Consider the following 17,314-nt stretch of genomic DNA (forward strand, 5'->3'; position numbering starts at 1 on the left):
GAAAACTATTTAGCACAGTGAAACCAAAGCAAACTCAGCCCTTGATAGAAACCTAGTGACAAGATGACAGCAGCAAAACTGGGTCCAGTACTCTTCATCATTAAACAGTACTTTTTGTGGGTTTCAGATGAAATATCTATCAGTGGTTGTCTGTGAAAACTATGAACTTCTGAACATCTGAATTTGGAATGGGAGGAAGCCAAGGACTGTGGAAACCCTGTAAAATCAGAGCAAGTCATACTCACCCTGCCCTTGGTAACAGCCGGAGCAAGTCTTGATTGCTGTGCAGGTCTTTGCATCAAAATTCCTGAAAGTTGTGTTGGAGATGAATAGCTGGTATCTTTTGGGAGTTTTTAGTCCTGCTAACATACAGGTCCTATCCTGCAATGAAGAAATGAAGTGCACTGAGAAATATTAAACACATGCAAATCCCCAAATGTAACAAGTCCAGGATGCAGCAGCTGGGACCCAAGGATGTGATTGCACTCATACCCCTGGTGAAAGGGCAATGTAAGCTGTTTGAAGCACAGATTTAAGCTATTGCTTTGCACATTCTAACAAGTAAGAGCTGTTTGATTCACCATTTGCAGCATGTGATAGTATTACATTCAGGGCAGTGATTGCCTTCTTCCTTTGTCTTGGTTGTTGCGTACTCTTTAAGGTTGGACATTTGAAGGGAAAGGAAATTGCACATTCCCTGGGAAGAAAGAATCTCACCTGGAAGGCACAGAGGGCAGATTTGTTTACAGTCCCTTTTCCTTTACCTTGTCTTGTTCTGCAGTCAGGAAATTTCCCTATTTTACAAAGCTGATCATCATAATTCATGTTGTAAGAAAAACCTGGCTGCTGAGATTTGAAATCCTTTTGTTCAATTGGGGATTGAACAAAGCTCTCTTCAAATCTTTGTGTCACTTTAAGGTCCATCAAAACAAGAAGTTGTATATCTCAGTAAGAGAGAGAGAGAACATAGGACATGAAATGGAAAAGCAGAACCTACAAGTGAATAGAAACACAATGGATAAACTAGATTTTATGGGATTGAAACAATAGGTCATGGCACAAGTGAGGAGTATATCTCTCTGCCTATTTATTTTGAGAACAGGCTAGGAAGAAGGACATACTCCAAGCTAGTAGGGAGCCTGGAGGGAAAAAGGCTGGCAGGAATGCATGATGCTCTTTCTGAGGCCAATAAACACTTTTTTATAACAACTCTCAAAAGCTGTAGTGGATAATCAGACAAGAAATCTACCCTCTGTGAAAACATCTTCCTTAATTGAAAATGTAGAAATAAATAGACTTCTATGGTTTCAGAGATGTGGTGCTGCTATTTTCAGTCTCATTAAGAGACAACAGGTCCATGACCTTTTTAATCTGAGGCCAAAACTCTTGGGGTGGTGGTCCTGGTTCTTGGGCCATTCTCTTCCAAGTTACAGCTAAGCAGAAATCCCTGGTTTCTGGTAAAAAAATAGGTCAGAAAGACTTTATTCTTTTCCTATTTATACTTTCCTGTTCTTCCATACCATTCCCATTTCTATTGGAATTTTTTTAGCTAATTTATTTTATCTAAACAGTAAAGAGAAGAATGATCTCAGATGACAATACCTCCCTAATGTGTGTCATCTGTCTGAGACCCATTTTTTCAGGAATAAATGCTTTTCTTCAACTATCTTCACAAAGGCAATGAATTGTTTTATGAATGTATGGAAGAGCTTTGCTGAATATCAAGGAATATCTTGGAATACCAAGGAAATCCTTGGCTTTTATAGGAATTTGATCTGGCCTTGTGACTAATGTTTTAATCCATCAAAACTCAAATTTTTAAATGCCCTGGTATTTCCAGAAAACAATCTTGTCTTAAAGCACTTCTTTCAAAAATTGGAAAGTCTACCAGACAGGAATATCCAAGGTTCCCATTAAATTAATGTCATAAAGTTTTAATTGATCTTAAAGAGACATCATTAATAAAGGGAGAATTACATAAATTAAGATGTAAATTATGACAAGGAGGCTCTTATCATGAGATAATCAAAGATAATCACCCCCCTGGGGTACTGCAAGAAACAAGGCACAGCTGAGTGCCTCTAAATCTCTTAACAAGTACAGCATCAGAGTCCTTCATGGATCCTGAAAAGCAAAAACAGAGATATCCACCCTTTAGTGTCCAAGAGAAACTGGTATCCACAAGGTTGGACTGGTGAAGCCAGGATTATACTACATACTTCCAATAGATCCACTACAGAGGTTTCTTTCTGTGAGCTTCTAAAGAAAACTAATTTTAAACTCTTTTTCTGCCAGTCAGAGAGAAAATTAATTTCATAAACAACAACAGAAAACTGAGCAGGGCAAAATAGCCCTCAAAACCATGAACAAGCAGCTGTGGCCATTGTTATCTATGTTATTAATCTGTTAACAACCTGGTAGCACCCAAAGGACTTTGTCCAGCTGCCTAAAGAAATAGCCTAAGATCATATTTACTGCATAAATAACAATGTTACATTTTGACCACATTTTGTAATTTTCAAGTAAATAAGTAGCACTCTAAGTTCCAGGTGGACCAATGATGCTATGAGAGAGCAGAGGTAGCCAAAATCTTAAATAGGATGGAAATCAAATTTGTTATACCCCCTCGTAGTATCCCCCCCTACTAAACTGAACCCAGTGGTGTATTGTTAGATGCTGCCTGTTTATTACTGCAAAGAGTAAATAGGAATTTATGTTAGAAAAGCTCACTTTAAAAAAATATATGATTTCTCTCAAAAATTCTAGTTTTGTGAAATTCCAAGGCTTTTGTGTGACCATGTCAATGTTGGAGAAGAAAATATCCAAGAACAGGGAAAATGAGTAACATTTATCTTACCAAAATCCTTCAGCTTGTAAATTGAACTGAAGTATGATTTTGGTCTTACTTTAAAACATTATTTTATAAAAGATGTACATGAATATGCACTATAATGTAAAATCTTTTAATATTTCCCACTTAAATCAGAAAAATCAAAATCCTTCCTTCAAATTTGTTTTATAAACCTTCAAAATTTCCACACTGAAATATAAAGAATGCTGAATTTTCCTGCAGAATGCAGTCTCTGATTTCTCATCAGCTGATATAAATGAAGCAACTGAAAAAGGATGAAAGATTCAGATGATAAAATGCTATTTGTTTTCTGCTGCTGCCAGCAGAAGCAACAAAATCCTTGGTTTGAGCAGACTGAGAGCAGTACTGATGCTACAAGTTTCTCTGTCGTGAAATCAATGTTCTTTGCATTTGCTGCTGCCAAAGGTATCATCTTTCACAGAATCAGAGAATGGTAGGGGTTGGAAGAGACTTCTGAAGATAATCTAGTCCAAACCCCCTCCTAAAGCAGGTCCAAATAGATCACAGAGGAACATATCCAGGTGAGTTCAAAAAGCTCCAGAGAAGTAGACTCCACACTCTGCCTGGGCAGCCTGTTCCAATAAACCTGAAGTGCTTTTTGTGTTTAACATTTTGACTGTTACCCCTTGTCCTATCACTGGACACTACAGAAAAAAAGTGTTGACATACACCTTCCAAATACTTCTCCTCCAGGCTGAACAGTCCCAGGTCCTGCAGCCTTTCCTCATAAGAAAGATGCTCCAGTCTCCTGATCATCTTGGTGTGCCTGTGCTGGACCCCCTCCAAAAGTTCCCTGTCCCTCCTAAACTGGGGAGCCCAGAACTGGACTCAGGTCTCCAGATGAGGCCCCATCGGGGCAGAGTAGTGGGGAAGGAGAACTTCCCTCAATCTGCTGGATACTCTCTTTTTGATGCATTCCAGGATGCTATTGTCCTTCTTGCCCATGAGGGCACATTGCTGGCTCAGTTCCAAGGAGTGAAGACAACTGAAGGACCAAGCAAACAGATCAGTGCCCACACCTTATCCTAAAGCTGTATTTATCTGGTCAATCTGTTTAAAATCCAAGTTTTACCTATGCTGCCACACAACAGGGGCTTTTCTTTAGATTGCTTTCTCATTTCTCCAGACTCCTATTTGAAGGGTTGCTGTGTAACTAAAGACATTGCAGTAATTCCTGCAGTGCTTACCTTTTGCCCAATGTGTCCAATTAAAATGCTGTTAGCTATAGAAGTGTTTCCCAGGCTTTCTACAATATCAACGCCAAAGTCTTCGCAAGCATAAATCCAGAAATGCTGGAGTTCAAGGTTGCTGCTTCTAAAAATCTATATAAAAGTATAATAAAGGAATGATAATAAATATATTGATTGTTAACTCTGCTTTCCTTACAACACAATTCAAAGAGGAAGTGCAAAAGCAAATAACAGTATTGGTTGTATACTTAGTATTTGAGAATTTCCTCTTCATGACTAGTTTCTACTTTAAATTAATAATACAAAAATATTTACATTCTGTTAATTAATTTTCATTTTAGAAGAATAAATAACAGTGTGAAAGAAAATCATAACTGAGAATCAGAAATAGACAGGGTTAGAGTGCTTCAAATTTGAAGAATACTGGAAGAATATTAAGGCAAAGAATGTTTGTGGCAGAAAGATGCCTTGAAAATAACCAGAGGTACTGCTTACAGTCACCTAATAACAAGAAGACTTTTCCTAGAGGGAAACCATGGAAAGAAGCAGAACAAACTTCGTTATTAATGTATGCCAGGTCAGAAACATACAAAGAACTTACAAGTTAGGTAGAGAAAAAGACAAAAGCACACTTCAAACCGTCCTTTTGCTTTATTTCTTTTCATAGACATAAGGTTTTTTAAAAAGAGAATGCATTGGGGAGGAAAAAATGCAAAAGACTAATAAAAACACACTGAAAAATTGGATGCTTTCAAATGAAAAGCCATAGGATGGGTTGGACTAGAAAACATGCCTGCCAGAGAAACATATAACAATCTGTTTAGGTCTTCAGACAAACGGTTAAGAGGATCACAGCCTCTAAGCATCAGTATGGGAAGAAAATATCAGATAAGGGGCGGTGTGGGTTTTTTAATCAGATTAAGTACTAGCAAGCTACAACAGTTAGAAAGTGAAGCTAGACAAATTCAAATTAAAAAATGCTCTTATTTTTCACAAGGATGAAACCATTGACCCTATTAATGTAACAGATTCTCTACTGACTACAATAAGAACAAATTGGATCCACTGGGAAATCTTTTGGCTCCATGATGTAGTTGAAAATGTGCCTGTCCAAGGCAGGGGGGTTGGAACTAAGTAATTTTGAAGGCCCCTTCCAATCCAAACCATTCTATTATTATAGCGGCAGGTATATGCTTGATGATTACAGAAGACACCAGCTACTGATGAAAGCAGCACTGATTCTACACTGAAGCAGTAAGAAGAGTTCACAAAAATTGTGTTTCTGGCTTTATCGCCAAAATAGGAACCTTCAGCTGAAGGACATGGACATATAGGTACAAGAGCTTTCCTGAAAGAGCGGCCTATTTGCAACCTTAAAAGATGAAGTCAGTGTCGAGGTGATATTCTTGTAAAGAACCTGAGCATCACAGAGGAGTGAAGACAAACACACCTGTGCTCCACCTTGGCTGCTCCAGGCTGTGAAGTTGTTGAACCACACAGGTTTATTTGGACTGTCTGGTATATATTCTGGGTACACCAGCAACCCATACCTGTTTAGAACAGAAACCAAAGGAGATTTTCTTTGCAGTGCATGTATTTGTGAGCAGGCTTTCCTTTTCATCATTTTGATATCTAAAATCATAAATCTGTTCTCTGCATGAGACTGTAATTTAATCCAAAATAAAAAACTGGTGAAAGCAATATTTATTTTAGGCATCTAATCGTGCCAGACGGCACACCTAAAATCTCTTTTTGGGTACTTTCAGAATTAGTCACATCAGGGCTAACAACCAATGTACAGTACCATTGACATGCTCTCTGCAAAACAGCCCCATCATGCTCCTGAGCTTTTAACCAGCATCACCTTCAGATAAGTCTGACACGAATCTGAACATATAAGGCCTTTATATATCTTGGATTCAGTCAACTTGGAGTGCATTCCAAATGTGCAGCCCTTGGCTTGACCTTCTTAAAGATTTCAAATCCAAATTAATACTCAGATTTCCTCAACATTCAGATGACTCCATCCAGTGACTTTCAGCACAATGTCATTTTTTACTGTTGTTTCTGATTTAGGGAAGCAAAAAAAAAAGCTCTATTGAATAGTCATTCCTGGATGCCACAGGCATAACTGTTACATGTAATGTCTGACATACACACAGCACCCTTTATCCTGTTGCACTGCAAAATACTTAGATTCCATTTCAACCTGCTTAATCAGAGGCCAAACTCTAGGGGTTGAATATTCACACTGCTATGATATAAAGCATCTGGAGGTAAGAAATGCCACCCCAGGTTGTATAAGCCAGTATCACATCTCCAATGGTGGCCTGCAGAAGATGTTAAAAGAGGAATGCAAGAATAAATCATGTATCTGTTCTGCATGCCTCTGCTCAAAATGTCTGGTATACTTGAAAATTACCTTTCAACACAGGAGCGCAGGCTTCAGTGTTTTGCTGTTATAATGTTTGATGACGATATGAGTTAAATGTAGCACTTTACATCAGGACAGTTTAAACAAGGTGACGAAGTGGAGGAGCTTGTTATCAGCACAGGGAAATGTTGCAACAAACTGGGCTTGTTAAAGGTGAAAGGATTATATTGAAACTACTACGGAAACTGCTTGCAATCAGGCCCTGAAAAACAGTCCCAAACACATCCTTGCTTATGAGAGAGGAAGACCTTAAAGGATGCAAATCTAAACTAAACTAAACTAAGTCCTGAAAGGAGAGACAAAGTCTTTTCTGCTCATCGCTTCAATTATGCTTAGCACTACCACTCACAGAAGGAAAATCGCTTTAACCAAAAATCCCCAAGTACCTTGTGCAGGAATGAGCTATGTTCCTGCTGAAGGACAGGAGAGGCATTTTGGATGGTCCCTCGGGGGAGAGATGAAAGAAATAGCCATACCCAACGGCACACACTGTGTTACCCTGCAAAGAAGCATGTTGTGATTGTGAGAAAAAATTACCACAGATTTCTGGAAATTAACGTAAACTTCAGGAAAACCCAAATTAAAATCCCAAGTGATGTCCATTCAGGTAAATCTGACTGGCAGAAGCTGATACCTTGTTTCTGTCTCCTTGATCTTATCTATCCTGTTTTCACTCCATCCATGGTCAAGTTATTTAAAAAAAATCTGTTCTTAAAGAAGGCAAAAAGAGTTGGTCAAGCAATAGAAATTGATGACAGAGAAATTATATTGACATAATGATTCAAAAAGTAGGTAAGAAAAAAAAAAATGTGTGGATAACTTCTTCCCCTATAAAATGTTCTCTAGGCAGGAAGACAATGTCATGAAATAAAGGTAAATCACAAACTCTTCAGTTTATTGATTTACTTTTCAATCTGTATCTTTCTCATATCTCCCAAAGCAAAAACAGCAAAAGGAAATATTGGCATAAAAAAGTGAGATCTCCTGAAAGTCGAGAGAAAATAGGTAATTCCATCTTCAGGATATGGTAGTAGCTGAACAACTAAACTTACTTGGACCTGTGGTAAACTATTTGCTTTGGATTCTTTTTGACAGGATAAATGAAGGAGAAGATGCAATGTGATTGCATATTAAATCTCTTAAGGGAGGAATTATGGAGTTGCAGTCTTTGTACTGTTGCAAGAGGTGGAAAATAAGTGAACATAAAGTCTACTTGGTCTTAAATTAGAGTTTCATGCCTACAGAGTCTGTAGCAAGTGGATTATGACAGTTATATACAGTGTGTTAGGACTTCTTCCACTTTAGCAAAGACACCTGCTCTTACCTGCTTCATTTGGACAACAGTCAAACCTAGTTGGTTTTCAATGGTGTCCATATAGCAATGTTTTCACATGCATGTCTGTATGTGATCCCTCTCACCCACCTTAGATGTGTGAAAATTTGATGCTGAGGCCTCCTTTCCAGAAATAAATAAGTCATACACATGTACAAAAAGCAATTCTTCTTGCCTATTCTCAGATAAGAGTAAGTGCTCTCTGGAGATATCTAGTTCTCTAAGGGAAACCTGAGATGAGCTTTCTTGCAGCTATAAGAGCTAGTTCTCTAAGATCAGGCCTGACAGCCACCACCACCGTTCATAAGTCACAGGACAGTGTTGAAACACTAATGACATTTCGGTCTCTGATGGTCCAAACCAAAGCCAAGTCTGGTGACTTAGAAGTGAAAGCCTCCCTATACCAATTACTTTCTTCTGACCCATCCAATTATATTCCCTGCAGCCATGATCTCTGACATCTGTCAAGTAACAAAGTACTGCTTTCTCTATCTGCTGGTAAAACCACTACTTCTTCCGAAAGTGCAGCTACAGAGCCTTTTCCTTTAACAAAATACTTCTGCAGTCCAGTCACATTATTTCCAGGATCTTTTACTTGCCACTCTAATCATGCGTTCTACAGATGATTCATAAGGAAAAAACCTGCATATTTATTCAGCCAGCTAGTGGCTGGAGGGCAGGGGTTTTAGGCAAGCAGGGAATTTTGTGTGGAAATCAATTCTTTGTGGAAGTCAGTATATTACGAATGTCCGTGCAACCAAAATTCCAGAGAGAAATTACCTCCCCAAGCATGTCAAATACCTGGAGGTATGCATTGCAAGTCAGTAAAATAAAGTGGCTGACGTTTTAAGTGTCTCTTAACTGTACAACATTGCTAATGTAAATATTTCATGAAATTCTTTTTCAGCACTGAAAATGTTGACCTTAAAGATTGCATTAAGGCTCTGGAGAGTGTGCCTAGCACTGCTTCCCATCCTGGCAGGATGCAGGGAGCAGCTGCAATGGACTTGCTTCAACTTCTGCTCACCTTGCAGAAGGTTTTAGAAAAGATCTCAGTAGAGATGGAATGGTGAGAAACAATTGATGCCAAACTGATGCAGCCTCACTTATTTAGTACTGTAGAGAATGGCTGTGTTGGGTGATATTGGGAAACAAATTCATTCATCAGCAGCGTGACCATCTGTCACTCCTCTGACATGGAAACATGAGTTGGTCTCCACCGAGTTCATTCATTTAAGCTGTTTTCAGTCATCGATATCATGTTGAGATAGGAAAGGCAGGATGCTTGTTGAATTTCCTAAACCCAGTCTGTATGTTGTTATGCCTGAACACTGCATGCTGGCTCTGGGATTTAAGGGCACTGAATTTTTATGAGCAGGTAGCTACTACAAAAGATCCAGGACTTACTGGGATCAAGAGAACCAAGAGAGAAAGATAAAAAAAATACTCTTTTTTTTTTTGGGCGCGGGGGGCAGGTGGTTCCTGCACACAGAAATAAAATCAGGGACACAGGGCACACACTTCAGTGAAAAAAGAAATGGTATTAAAGAAGGATATCTTCAATTCCTCATGCTGTTGACATTTAAAAGGCAAGAAACCAGCCTGCTAACCAGGGCTTCATACTTTACTTTAAAAAATAAGTTCTAACCTTCTAATAATCACCTTGCCCTTGTACTGTATGAGTATAAAATTTTATGTAACACTCTGATTCACAAATGCACTTAAGAGCTTAAGTTGAATGGAAACCAGTGGGAATTGAGTCTCCAAATGTCTTTGTAGTCTGGGGTTTGAGTGACTGCTGTGTCCCAATTTCAACACCATTTAGGAGACCACTGATTTTCAGGGAAATTTAAGCTCTTCAGTCACCAATGCAGATTTAGACTCCCAATTAAATTGAGTAGTTCTGAAAATATTATTGCAGGACTCCCTGTGGAAAGCTTAAACCATCGTGCACAGAAGATGTAACACAGGCTGGACCTACAGCTCTCTATCTATCTTAGTTGTAATCCTTGCCTTAAAGACTGCAATCTATAAGTTTAAAACTGGTAATTTAAACATGGCAATTTGAAAACAACAAACAAACAAACACAAAAATCAACAATGACCTACAATTAAAATCTAGAGAGGGAGATTTCTATTATGTGTTATGGCCTGGATACCAGGCAGTAGGAAGATGAGTATTTCCCATTACACTCTTCAAACGTCCCTATTAAATTAAAATTGTAAATAACTAAAGCAATATCCAGTTCTTGAGCCGTTTGGTCAGATAAAAGGTGCTGAAACTCTGTAGCATCATGATGCTGGTGCCAGACCAGCATCCCTTGCAGTTAGTGATTACTATTGTACTAAGAAAAAGTCCACAAGCACAGGTGTTTTACTTAGAAGTATGACTGTTTCTCTTAATATCCATGTCCTTACATGTCTTCTGCTGAGCACTACTTGGTACTGTTGAACAGTAAGTGCAGCTAACAACAATTTTAAGCTAGGTGACTTCATATTCTCCTTTTGCTGCTGCAATGCCCCAAATAGTCCACTCTAAGAGACTACTGACAATGAGGTTTATCAGCAACCCTTCAAGGGCCATCTGTTATTCTGCCTTGAGAGGCACATCTCTGGAGAGCAGACACAACCCTACTGTTTGAGTACACAATCACAGATGCAGCTTTGGGCATATCTACGAAGACACATGAACTGAGAGAGCTGAACAAATGTGCTAAAAAGAGACCACAGTCAGTTCACACATACCCGTAGAGATAATTGCAGAAAACCTTCTCAAAAGCTGAGCCACTGGCAATTGAGGAGAAGGCTCCAGGGCAAGTCAGCGCATGACAGTACGAAACTCGGTGTTTAGTGGAGCTGAAATTCATGTGATTCTGCCTAGTTGTTGTATTTTTTAACCATACTTGATGGTCTTAAAAATGAAAAAAATGCCCTTGAGGGAATTACAGAAAAGTCCTCTCCTTCTTCCTAAGTACTATTGTCTTAATAACAATGTAGGAAATGTGTTGGTCTCTTTTTCACCTTTAAATTTAGGTATAATTCTTTCCATTTGGAATAGAAGCCTAGGGGACAATTAGGTCTCCACATAGAGATAATAATTGGTTTGGTTTCTATGGGTTAGCAATAGAATAAGTTAGGACTTTTTTTTTTTAATGAAACTGTGTATTTCTCACAACAGAAACCATGGTAAGAAAGATCCATTTCAATGAAATTTCAGAGTCAGAAAAAGTTGGGAGGAAAAAATGTTTTGAAACAATTGAAAATAGGGTATTTTCCCATGAAACACTGAGCTCAACTTTTTGATGTGAGGGTTGTTGGTCTGCTAGCTTTTTAAGTTTGATGTTTTATCACTATTTAGCCTATATCAGTTTAGTTTGGTTTAAAATCAATTTCATTTCCATAGGACAGGGAACACCCTCTCTCCATGGAATGCAAACCTTGGGCTTGTACATAAGCTGTCATTTTCAGTTCAAACAGAAGTGCATTTTATGTTTTGAATATTAGTGTGTTTGCCATCAGTCCATTAAAATTGAGATTTTTTTTTAATGACAGAAGTCAGAAAAAAATCTAGAAAAGCTGAGCCAGAACCTTTTATTGAGGTTTTATGAAAAGCATGAGTATCAGAAAATAAATCAAGTTTTCAAAGTATCCCAGGATTAAGAACCTCACTGCAGTGTTTAATTTCTTTCAAGTGCAGTAACATTTTCACTAATAAATTTGGCCACAAGTGGGATTTATTTTGTAATGAGCACTTGTTTTAATATCCCATCATAAACACAGTTTCTGCCAGCTCAGCCAAGAAACCAATATTGTCTCTGTGATCTCACAGATAAATGAAGCTCTGCAACTGTCTGATATCTTTGATCAGAAAGGAAAAGTTAAATTTTACACCTTAACTTCTTACCTTGATGTGGCTGGCAGGAGCTCTGATATAGATCCCCACTGGTGACAGAGTCTCAATGTTAGATAAACCATCAGTTCCAGAAAGGCCAATAACTATGTTGTTAGTGACTCTGTTCCCCTCTTCCAGTCCCTCTCCTTTAAAAACATAATAAGAAAAGGAAAAAAAAAAAAAGGAAAATATTAAGGAAAAAAAAGGAGAAAATTCTAAAAATGAAAAAAAAAAAAAACCCAAGTAGAAAATATAACTAGAAACCCTCTGGTATGCAAGTCACAAATTTTGTTGGATTTTGCCCTGCCTGCTTTGCTGGCATGGCCCACCTGGGAATTAACTTTCCAGTTTTCTCTGCTAACTGTCCCTGAGTAAATCACTGTTTGAAAAGCACTTAGAAACCCAGGTTTAACACGTGACAGAATATAGGTCTGAGATGGTCAAAGACTGACATGACTGCTGAACACGGTAATGAAAAGCATGAAAAGAGGAAGGCTGTGTGCTTCAGAAAAGTCAGGAGAGCACAGCAAGATCAGACCAACATTGTAAATATTATTAAAAAAAATTTCTGTCCCAAAATTCTGTGTGAAAAAACCTTACACTCTAATGAGATAAAAACAATTAGGAAAAGGAATACAACAATACATATTCTACAAAAAGGTAGACCATAACTCTGCAATTCAGTATGTACATAGCCTTGCATCATGGATTATATAGAACACCAGTCATAGTGTATCCTAGGTTTATGTAAAAATGAATAAAGGGAATATTATAAAGCACATGTACAGGAAAAAGAGATTCAGAGTGCAGAAGTGGCTCACCTATACACACACAGGCATGCCTCTGGCATTACTAGAATTCAAAGTTGTATCTCCTATGTCTTAATCCACTGCCCTACTTATATGTAAGAAAAAAATGCCTAGTGCAATCAGGCACAAAAGTGAGGGAGTTGCCCCCCTAAACAAGTATGAGAACAGGAAAGGTCAGGCTGAAAATTGATCACACAACTCAGAGTAATGGGATGCCCCTGATCTAGTAACAATATTGAAGTTGAAAGAAAAAATCTTTTTAAACTACACCATTAACAACTGTGACACTCAACATCAAAAAATGGACAGTCCCAAAGAAGTCAAATTCAAGTAAGGACACATCAGCATATGTTCGCTCACTCTGGTGTTTTGAAAACAGAAGACAAAGTGGAACATCTCTGTTTGGCCCACATCAGGAGCAAATTAAATCCATTTAAATTTCTATATCAAAGCCAAATTATTATCCTCAACTGTACTTGCTCAAGTTTATTGCAAATACAGATCTCTTCCCCAACTGTTAGTACCCCAAACATAAGCCAATTCAAAGGAAAAAATATGTCCTTCAGTTTTGGGGATTTTTAACTTTTGTCTCAGTCTGTTGAGACCTTCTCCATTTTTGGAACAGGATCCAATTAGGAAATAGTTCCTTTCCAGGCTGTATTTACAACAAACAAGGCCACTTTGTAGGATCCTAAAGCAGTCCTTTTGACAGTCATAGAGGTTTTCGAGGTGGCGGAAAAAATCTTGGCTTCTGAATTGAGACCTGGTATGTCAATTAATTTTAAGCCCAGAGCAACTTTTTATGACTTTCTTGAAAACCCCCTGAAAAAAAAAAAAAAGGCAGGAGGGTTAGATGAAATCACTGAGAGAGTCCAATTCTGGAACTGCAAATAGCCAGCTATAATAAATATTCCTTCACGGGCAACAAAATGATATATAAATTCATCCATCAGATCCTCTGGAGCTGCTGACAGTGAAGCCATTAAAGACATCTTGGGGATAAGGTGTATTCAGACTGAAACTTCAGTGGAAACACGTCCTAGCATGAGTGAGCCAAGGTATGCTGGCAGATTGGAGATCTTGTTCTGCTTTCCCATGGCCAGAGGGGCCTTGTGCATCACCTTGGTGGGTTGTATCTCTCTGAGCCAGCTCTCTTCATCTGCAAGATGTGTACCATTACTCTGGTTTTATAGTTTCCTCTGTTTAAATCATGATCTATCACTTCTCATTATGTTTATATATGAGACACAGCGTAGGGTGTGTGTGTAACTGCAGGATCAGAACTGAAGGGCTTTTTTTCCCTCATTTGTCTTAAAATTGGTCATTTTTATCCCATTTCTGATGGAAAACAAAAAAAATCAAGCTATAACTTTAGGTATTCAGGCAACATGAGATCCCAGCAGAATATACTGCAAGTCAGTCTCCTGATGGTTAGTTAGGAGAAATATTTTGTTGTTTAACATTTTTGTTGCTCCAAGCTCCAATTTATTTAAGTGCTAAATCCTCTGCTTAACTTTTAACATATGCTTTCACTCCATTATCTTCAATGTCAAATGACTGAAGTTAAAGGTAAGTATGCTCTTAAATGCCTCACTGAACTGGAGTCTTAAATATTGCATAATGGTGTTCTTCCAAAGACAGATAAATCAATCCTCTACAAAAAAATCTCCTTCTTATACACTGAAAATAAAAAATAAAGGATCTATATTGAGTGAAGACTTACCTGAAGAAACAGAATGTGTATGGTCAAATGGAAATAGCTGTTAGGAGTTGGAACCATGGGAACCGTATTTCAGATTCACTGATACCAGAAAATGCAAAAGATGTGATTAAAGTTCTCAGGATGCAGTTAAGGATCTACCATTCTTTCCTCCAAAAGCATTTTTGTACAAATAGTAATCAGCATATGTTGCTGTTACATTTATGATAGTTGTTTCCTTGCTCCACTCACCCAGGAGAAGACCATGGCCTGAAATGTTGTAGAAAACATTACTGTCCACGCTAAGGTTTGAGATCCCGGTCAGACGGAGCCCTTGGCCAAAGGAGTCCAAAACACAACAGCCACGGATGTAGGAGTCTGGAAAGAAATGAGCAAAAGCACACTACAGCTTGAAAACTGAGAGAGTTTTAGATTACCTCCTCATCCTTTGATGCTGTGCAGTTAAACCATTCAGGTCCTGTGAGACCTCTCGATTGCAGCTACCCACCCTTACCTGAAAGATCTTTACCAACTGCAATCATTGCTGGGACAGACACGGTAGGGAGGAGGGGCCCTGAGCACAGAAATGGGTTAATGGAGGGAGTCCACTGTTGTGAGGAAGAAGGAGGAGATCCAGTGAAAGGATAGGGTAATATCCCAAGAGAGAAGTTACAAGTTACGAGCTCAAGTAGTTGGTAACTGAAGTGAGGTTGAAGGAGAAGAGGAACATTTCAGAAGGGCAGTAAGGACAGGGCATGTACCTTGTACACCTTGTCTAGTGTAGTAGGCATCTGGAAGATCTCGGGTTGTAATGCGAGAGGTGGAGGGTACAGAAGAGATGGGAACAGGGTGGAGGGGGAGGAGATGCTGGTGTTAGCAGATAAAAGCACATGGTGTAAACAAGGGGTTGTAATAAAGTATCGTCCATGCTGAGTGTGTGGTGATCTTTATCCCCTCAGAGGGGTGGGCTGAGTGATCCATGCGGGAGGCCTGGTGGTGTTACTGGTAGTGGCAACAGTCTAGCTAAGCATGGTGACCTGCAACCATACTCCAGCACCACGATCAGTGCAGCCTTCTACCACCAGGAAGCCTAGATGCTCACTCTGTGCTGAAGAGGGCATAGGAAAGACCATAAGTCTGAGTTAGCTGGAGTCATTATTTAGTCATTGTTTAGTGTCATGGTTTGACATGGAACCATTTCTGGTAATGATGAAGGGGTTGTAAAGATGGTTCCTGTAAGAAGCTGTTTGAAACTCTCCCCAGCTCTGAGTCAGACCCACTTCTGGGGCTGAGCCAATTAGACACCTCCATGCTCACTTTTTAAGAAGCAGTTGGAAGAGGTTTCTTCCTGTTCTTTCTTGTTCTGTCCTTCTTTCTTTTCTTGTCCTTTCTTCTTTTCTGGCTGGTGGTGGTGCAAGGAGTTGGAAGACAGAGAGAAGTGACCATGAGGACCCCATGGTCAGTGAGGGAAGAGGGAAGGAGGTGTACTGGAGCAGAGACTCCCTAACGTCCTGCAGAGAGGACTGGTGAAGCTGAAATTTGTTTGCACTTCGTAAAAGACCCCATGCCAGGAGCAGTGACTATGCCCAGAGGCCGTGTCCTGTGTAAGGGACCCCATATTTGCAGAAGCTGTAACTGTTGGGAAGAACCCACACCAGAGAAGTTAGATAAGGAGTGTGTCCAATGGGCTGGATGCTATACTGTAGGAGGGGAAGAATGAGAGGAGTCATCCTCTGAGAAGAGAAAAGCAGCAGACACCATCTGTGAGAGACTGACTACATGGGTTCCCTGCCCCCCCGAGCCACTGAGAGGTGAGGAGGTAGAGATATTGGGAGCAGTGAGCTGGGCCCGGGAAGAAAGGAGGGATAGGGTTACTGGTTGTAATTTTCTCATCATCCTACTCTCTTTTTGCTTTTTGTTCTGTTCTGTTTCTTATAGGTAGTAGAATAAACTTTCCTACTTCCCTCTCTAAGTCAAGTACTGGAGTCTGTTTTTCCCGGAATTGTAATTGGCAGCGAGCCCTCCCTGCCCTTGTCTCAATCCACAACAACCTGGGTTATCTTTTTTCCTCCCATCTCACTGAGGTCTCCACCCTCTAATGAGAGTGGAGGTGGATGTAGGGCAGTGAGCAAAAGACTGTCATGGTGCTTCATTGCTGGCTGGGCAAAATCATGACATTTAGTCATTATTTAAGCCCACCTAACTTGCTTCTATTACCATCAGTCTTCTGAGCTCTCATTGCCACTTCCACACAGATGAATTTTGCACTTTGTCAGTGACAAAATCAAAAGAACTTAATATGTTCCTTAACCTTCAGGTGATAGAATTAAATTTTTGCCTACGCTATTGCACAGCTATGAGACACCCAAGGGCTCGCTCACGGCATATTACTGCATTCATTTCCAGAGTCAGAAGCAGCATGTCAACTCAGAGGTGTGTCATAGAAATGAAATATTATTTTAGGAAAAATTGGTCCAGACATGCAAAGGAACTAAAGTAGCTTAAACCACACCATCAAGTTTCGGTTGGTCTTAGACTACACACGAGATCTCACATTTAGCAACCCACTTCATCAACTGACCCAAGAGTCGAGCAGATTTTGAGGACATCAGCCGCAGCTTTGTGTAGGAAAAGGTGGACATTTGAGATCATTCAAACCCACCTGCCATCTCTGTGTTGCCAGCAACAGTCAGGGCACTGCAGTGCTGCTGAAACACTTGGCCCATGTGAAGGAATTGGACCCCCTCAACCCATAGTCGACTTGTCTCTCCCTGGAATGCCTCCACAACCACGATGGCCCCCAGATCCTGAGACCCCAGTTGCCTCTCACTTCGGTCATACAGACATTTGGAGCCACCTAGAATACAAGATGGTGAGAGCAGTCAGTGTTACTTCTCCATGGTGACCATGGAATGTGCAGAGTGCCCCAAGTATCGTAAAACCCACCACACTGACTCGAGTGAGGCTCCATTTCCAAAAGCAGTCTTAAACAAGGTCCCAAAGGCAAATAGCCACAGGTAAGTATATTTGAAACTCCTTCTAAATACTCTTATGGGTCTAGAGAACAAGTCTGCTGAGGAGTGGC

The 17,314-nt window shown here is 39.6% G+C and overlaps 1 protein-coding gene across 1 annotated transcript in view; it reads right to left on the bottom strand.

Annotated features, from left to right (window-relative positions):
- Positions 1-17,314, bottom strand: part of PKHD1 (PKHD1 ciliary IPT domain containing fibrocystin/polyductin) — a 264,052-nt gene that overhangs the window by 128,551 nt on the left and 118,187 nt on the right. Inside the window, exons 39-45 of the mRNA XM_061989595.1 lie at positions 16,892-17,086; positions 14,482-14,607; positions 11,734-11,867; positions 6,883-6,995; positions 5,513-5,612; positions 4,060-4,194; positions 246-381 (exon numbers count right to left, since the gene is read on the bottom strand). Coding sequence (XP_061845579.1) covers positions 246-381; positions 4,060-4,194; positions 5,513-5,612; positions 6,883-6,995; positions 11,734-11,867; positions 14,482-14,607; positions 16,892-17,086 — 939 coding nt within the window. The remainder of the gene's footprint in view (positions 1-245; positions 382-4,059; positions 4,195-5,512; positions 5,613-6,882; positions 6,996-11,733; positions 11,868-14,481; positions 14,608-16,891; positions 17,087-17,314) is intronic.

This window comes from Colius striatus, chromosome 2, assembly GCF_028858725.1.
Source record: "Colius striatus isolate bColStr4 chromosome 2, bColStr4.1.hap1, whole genome shotgun sequence".
In the NCBI taxonomy this organism is placed as follows: domain Eukaryota; kingdom Metazoa; phylum Chordata; class Aves; order Coliiformes; family Coliidae; genus Colius; species Colius striatus.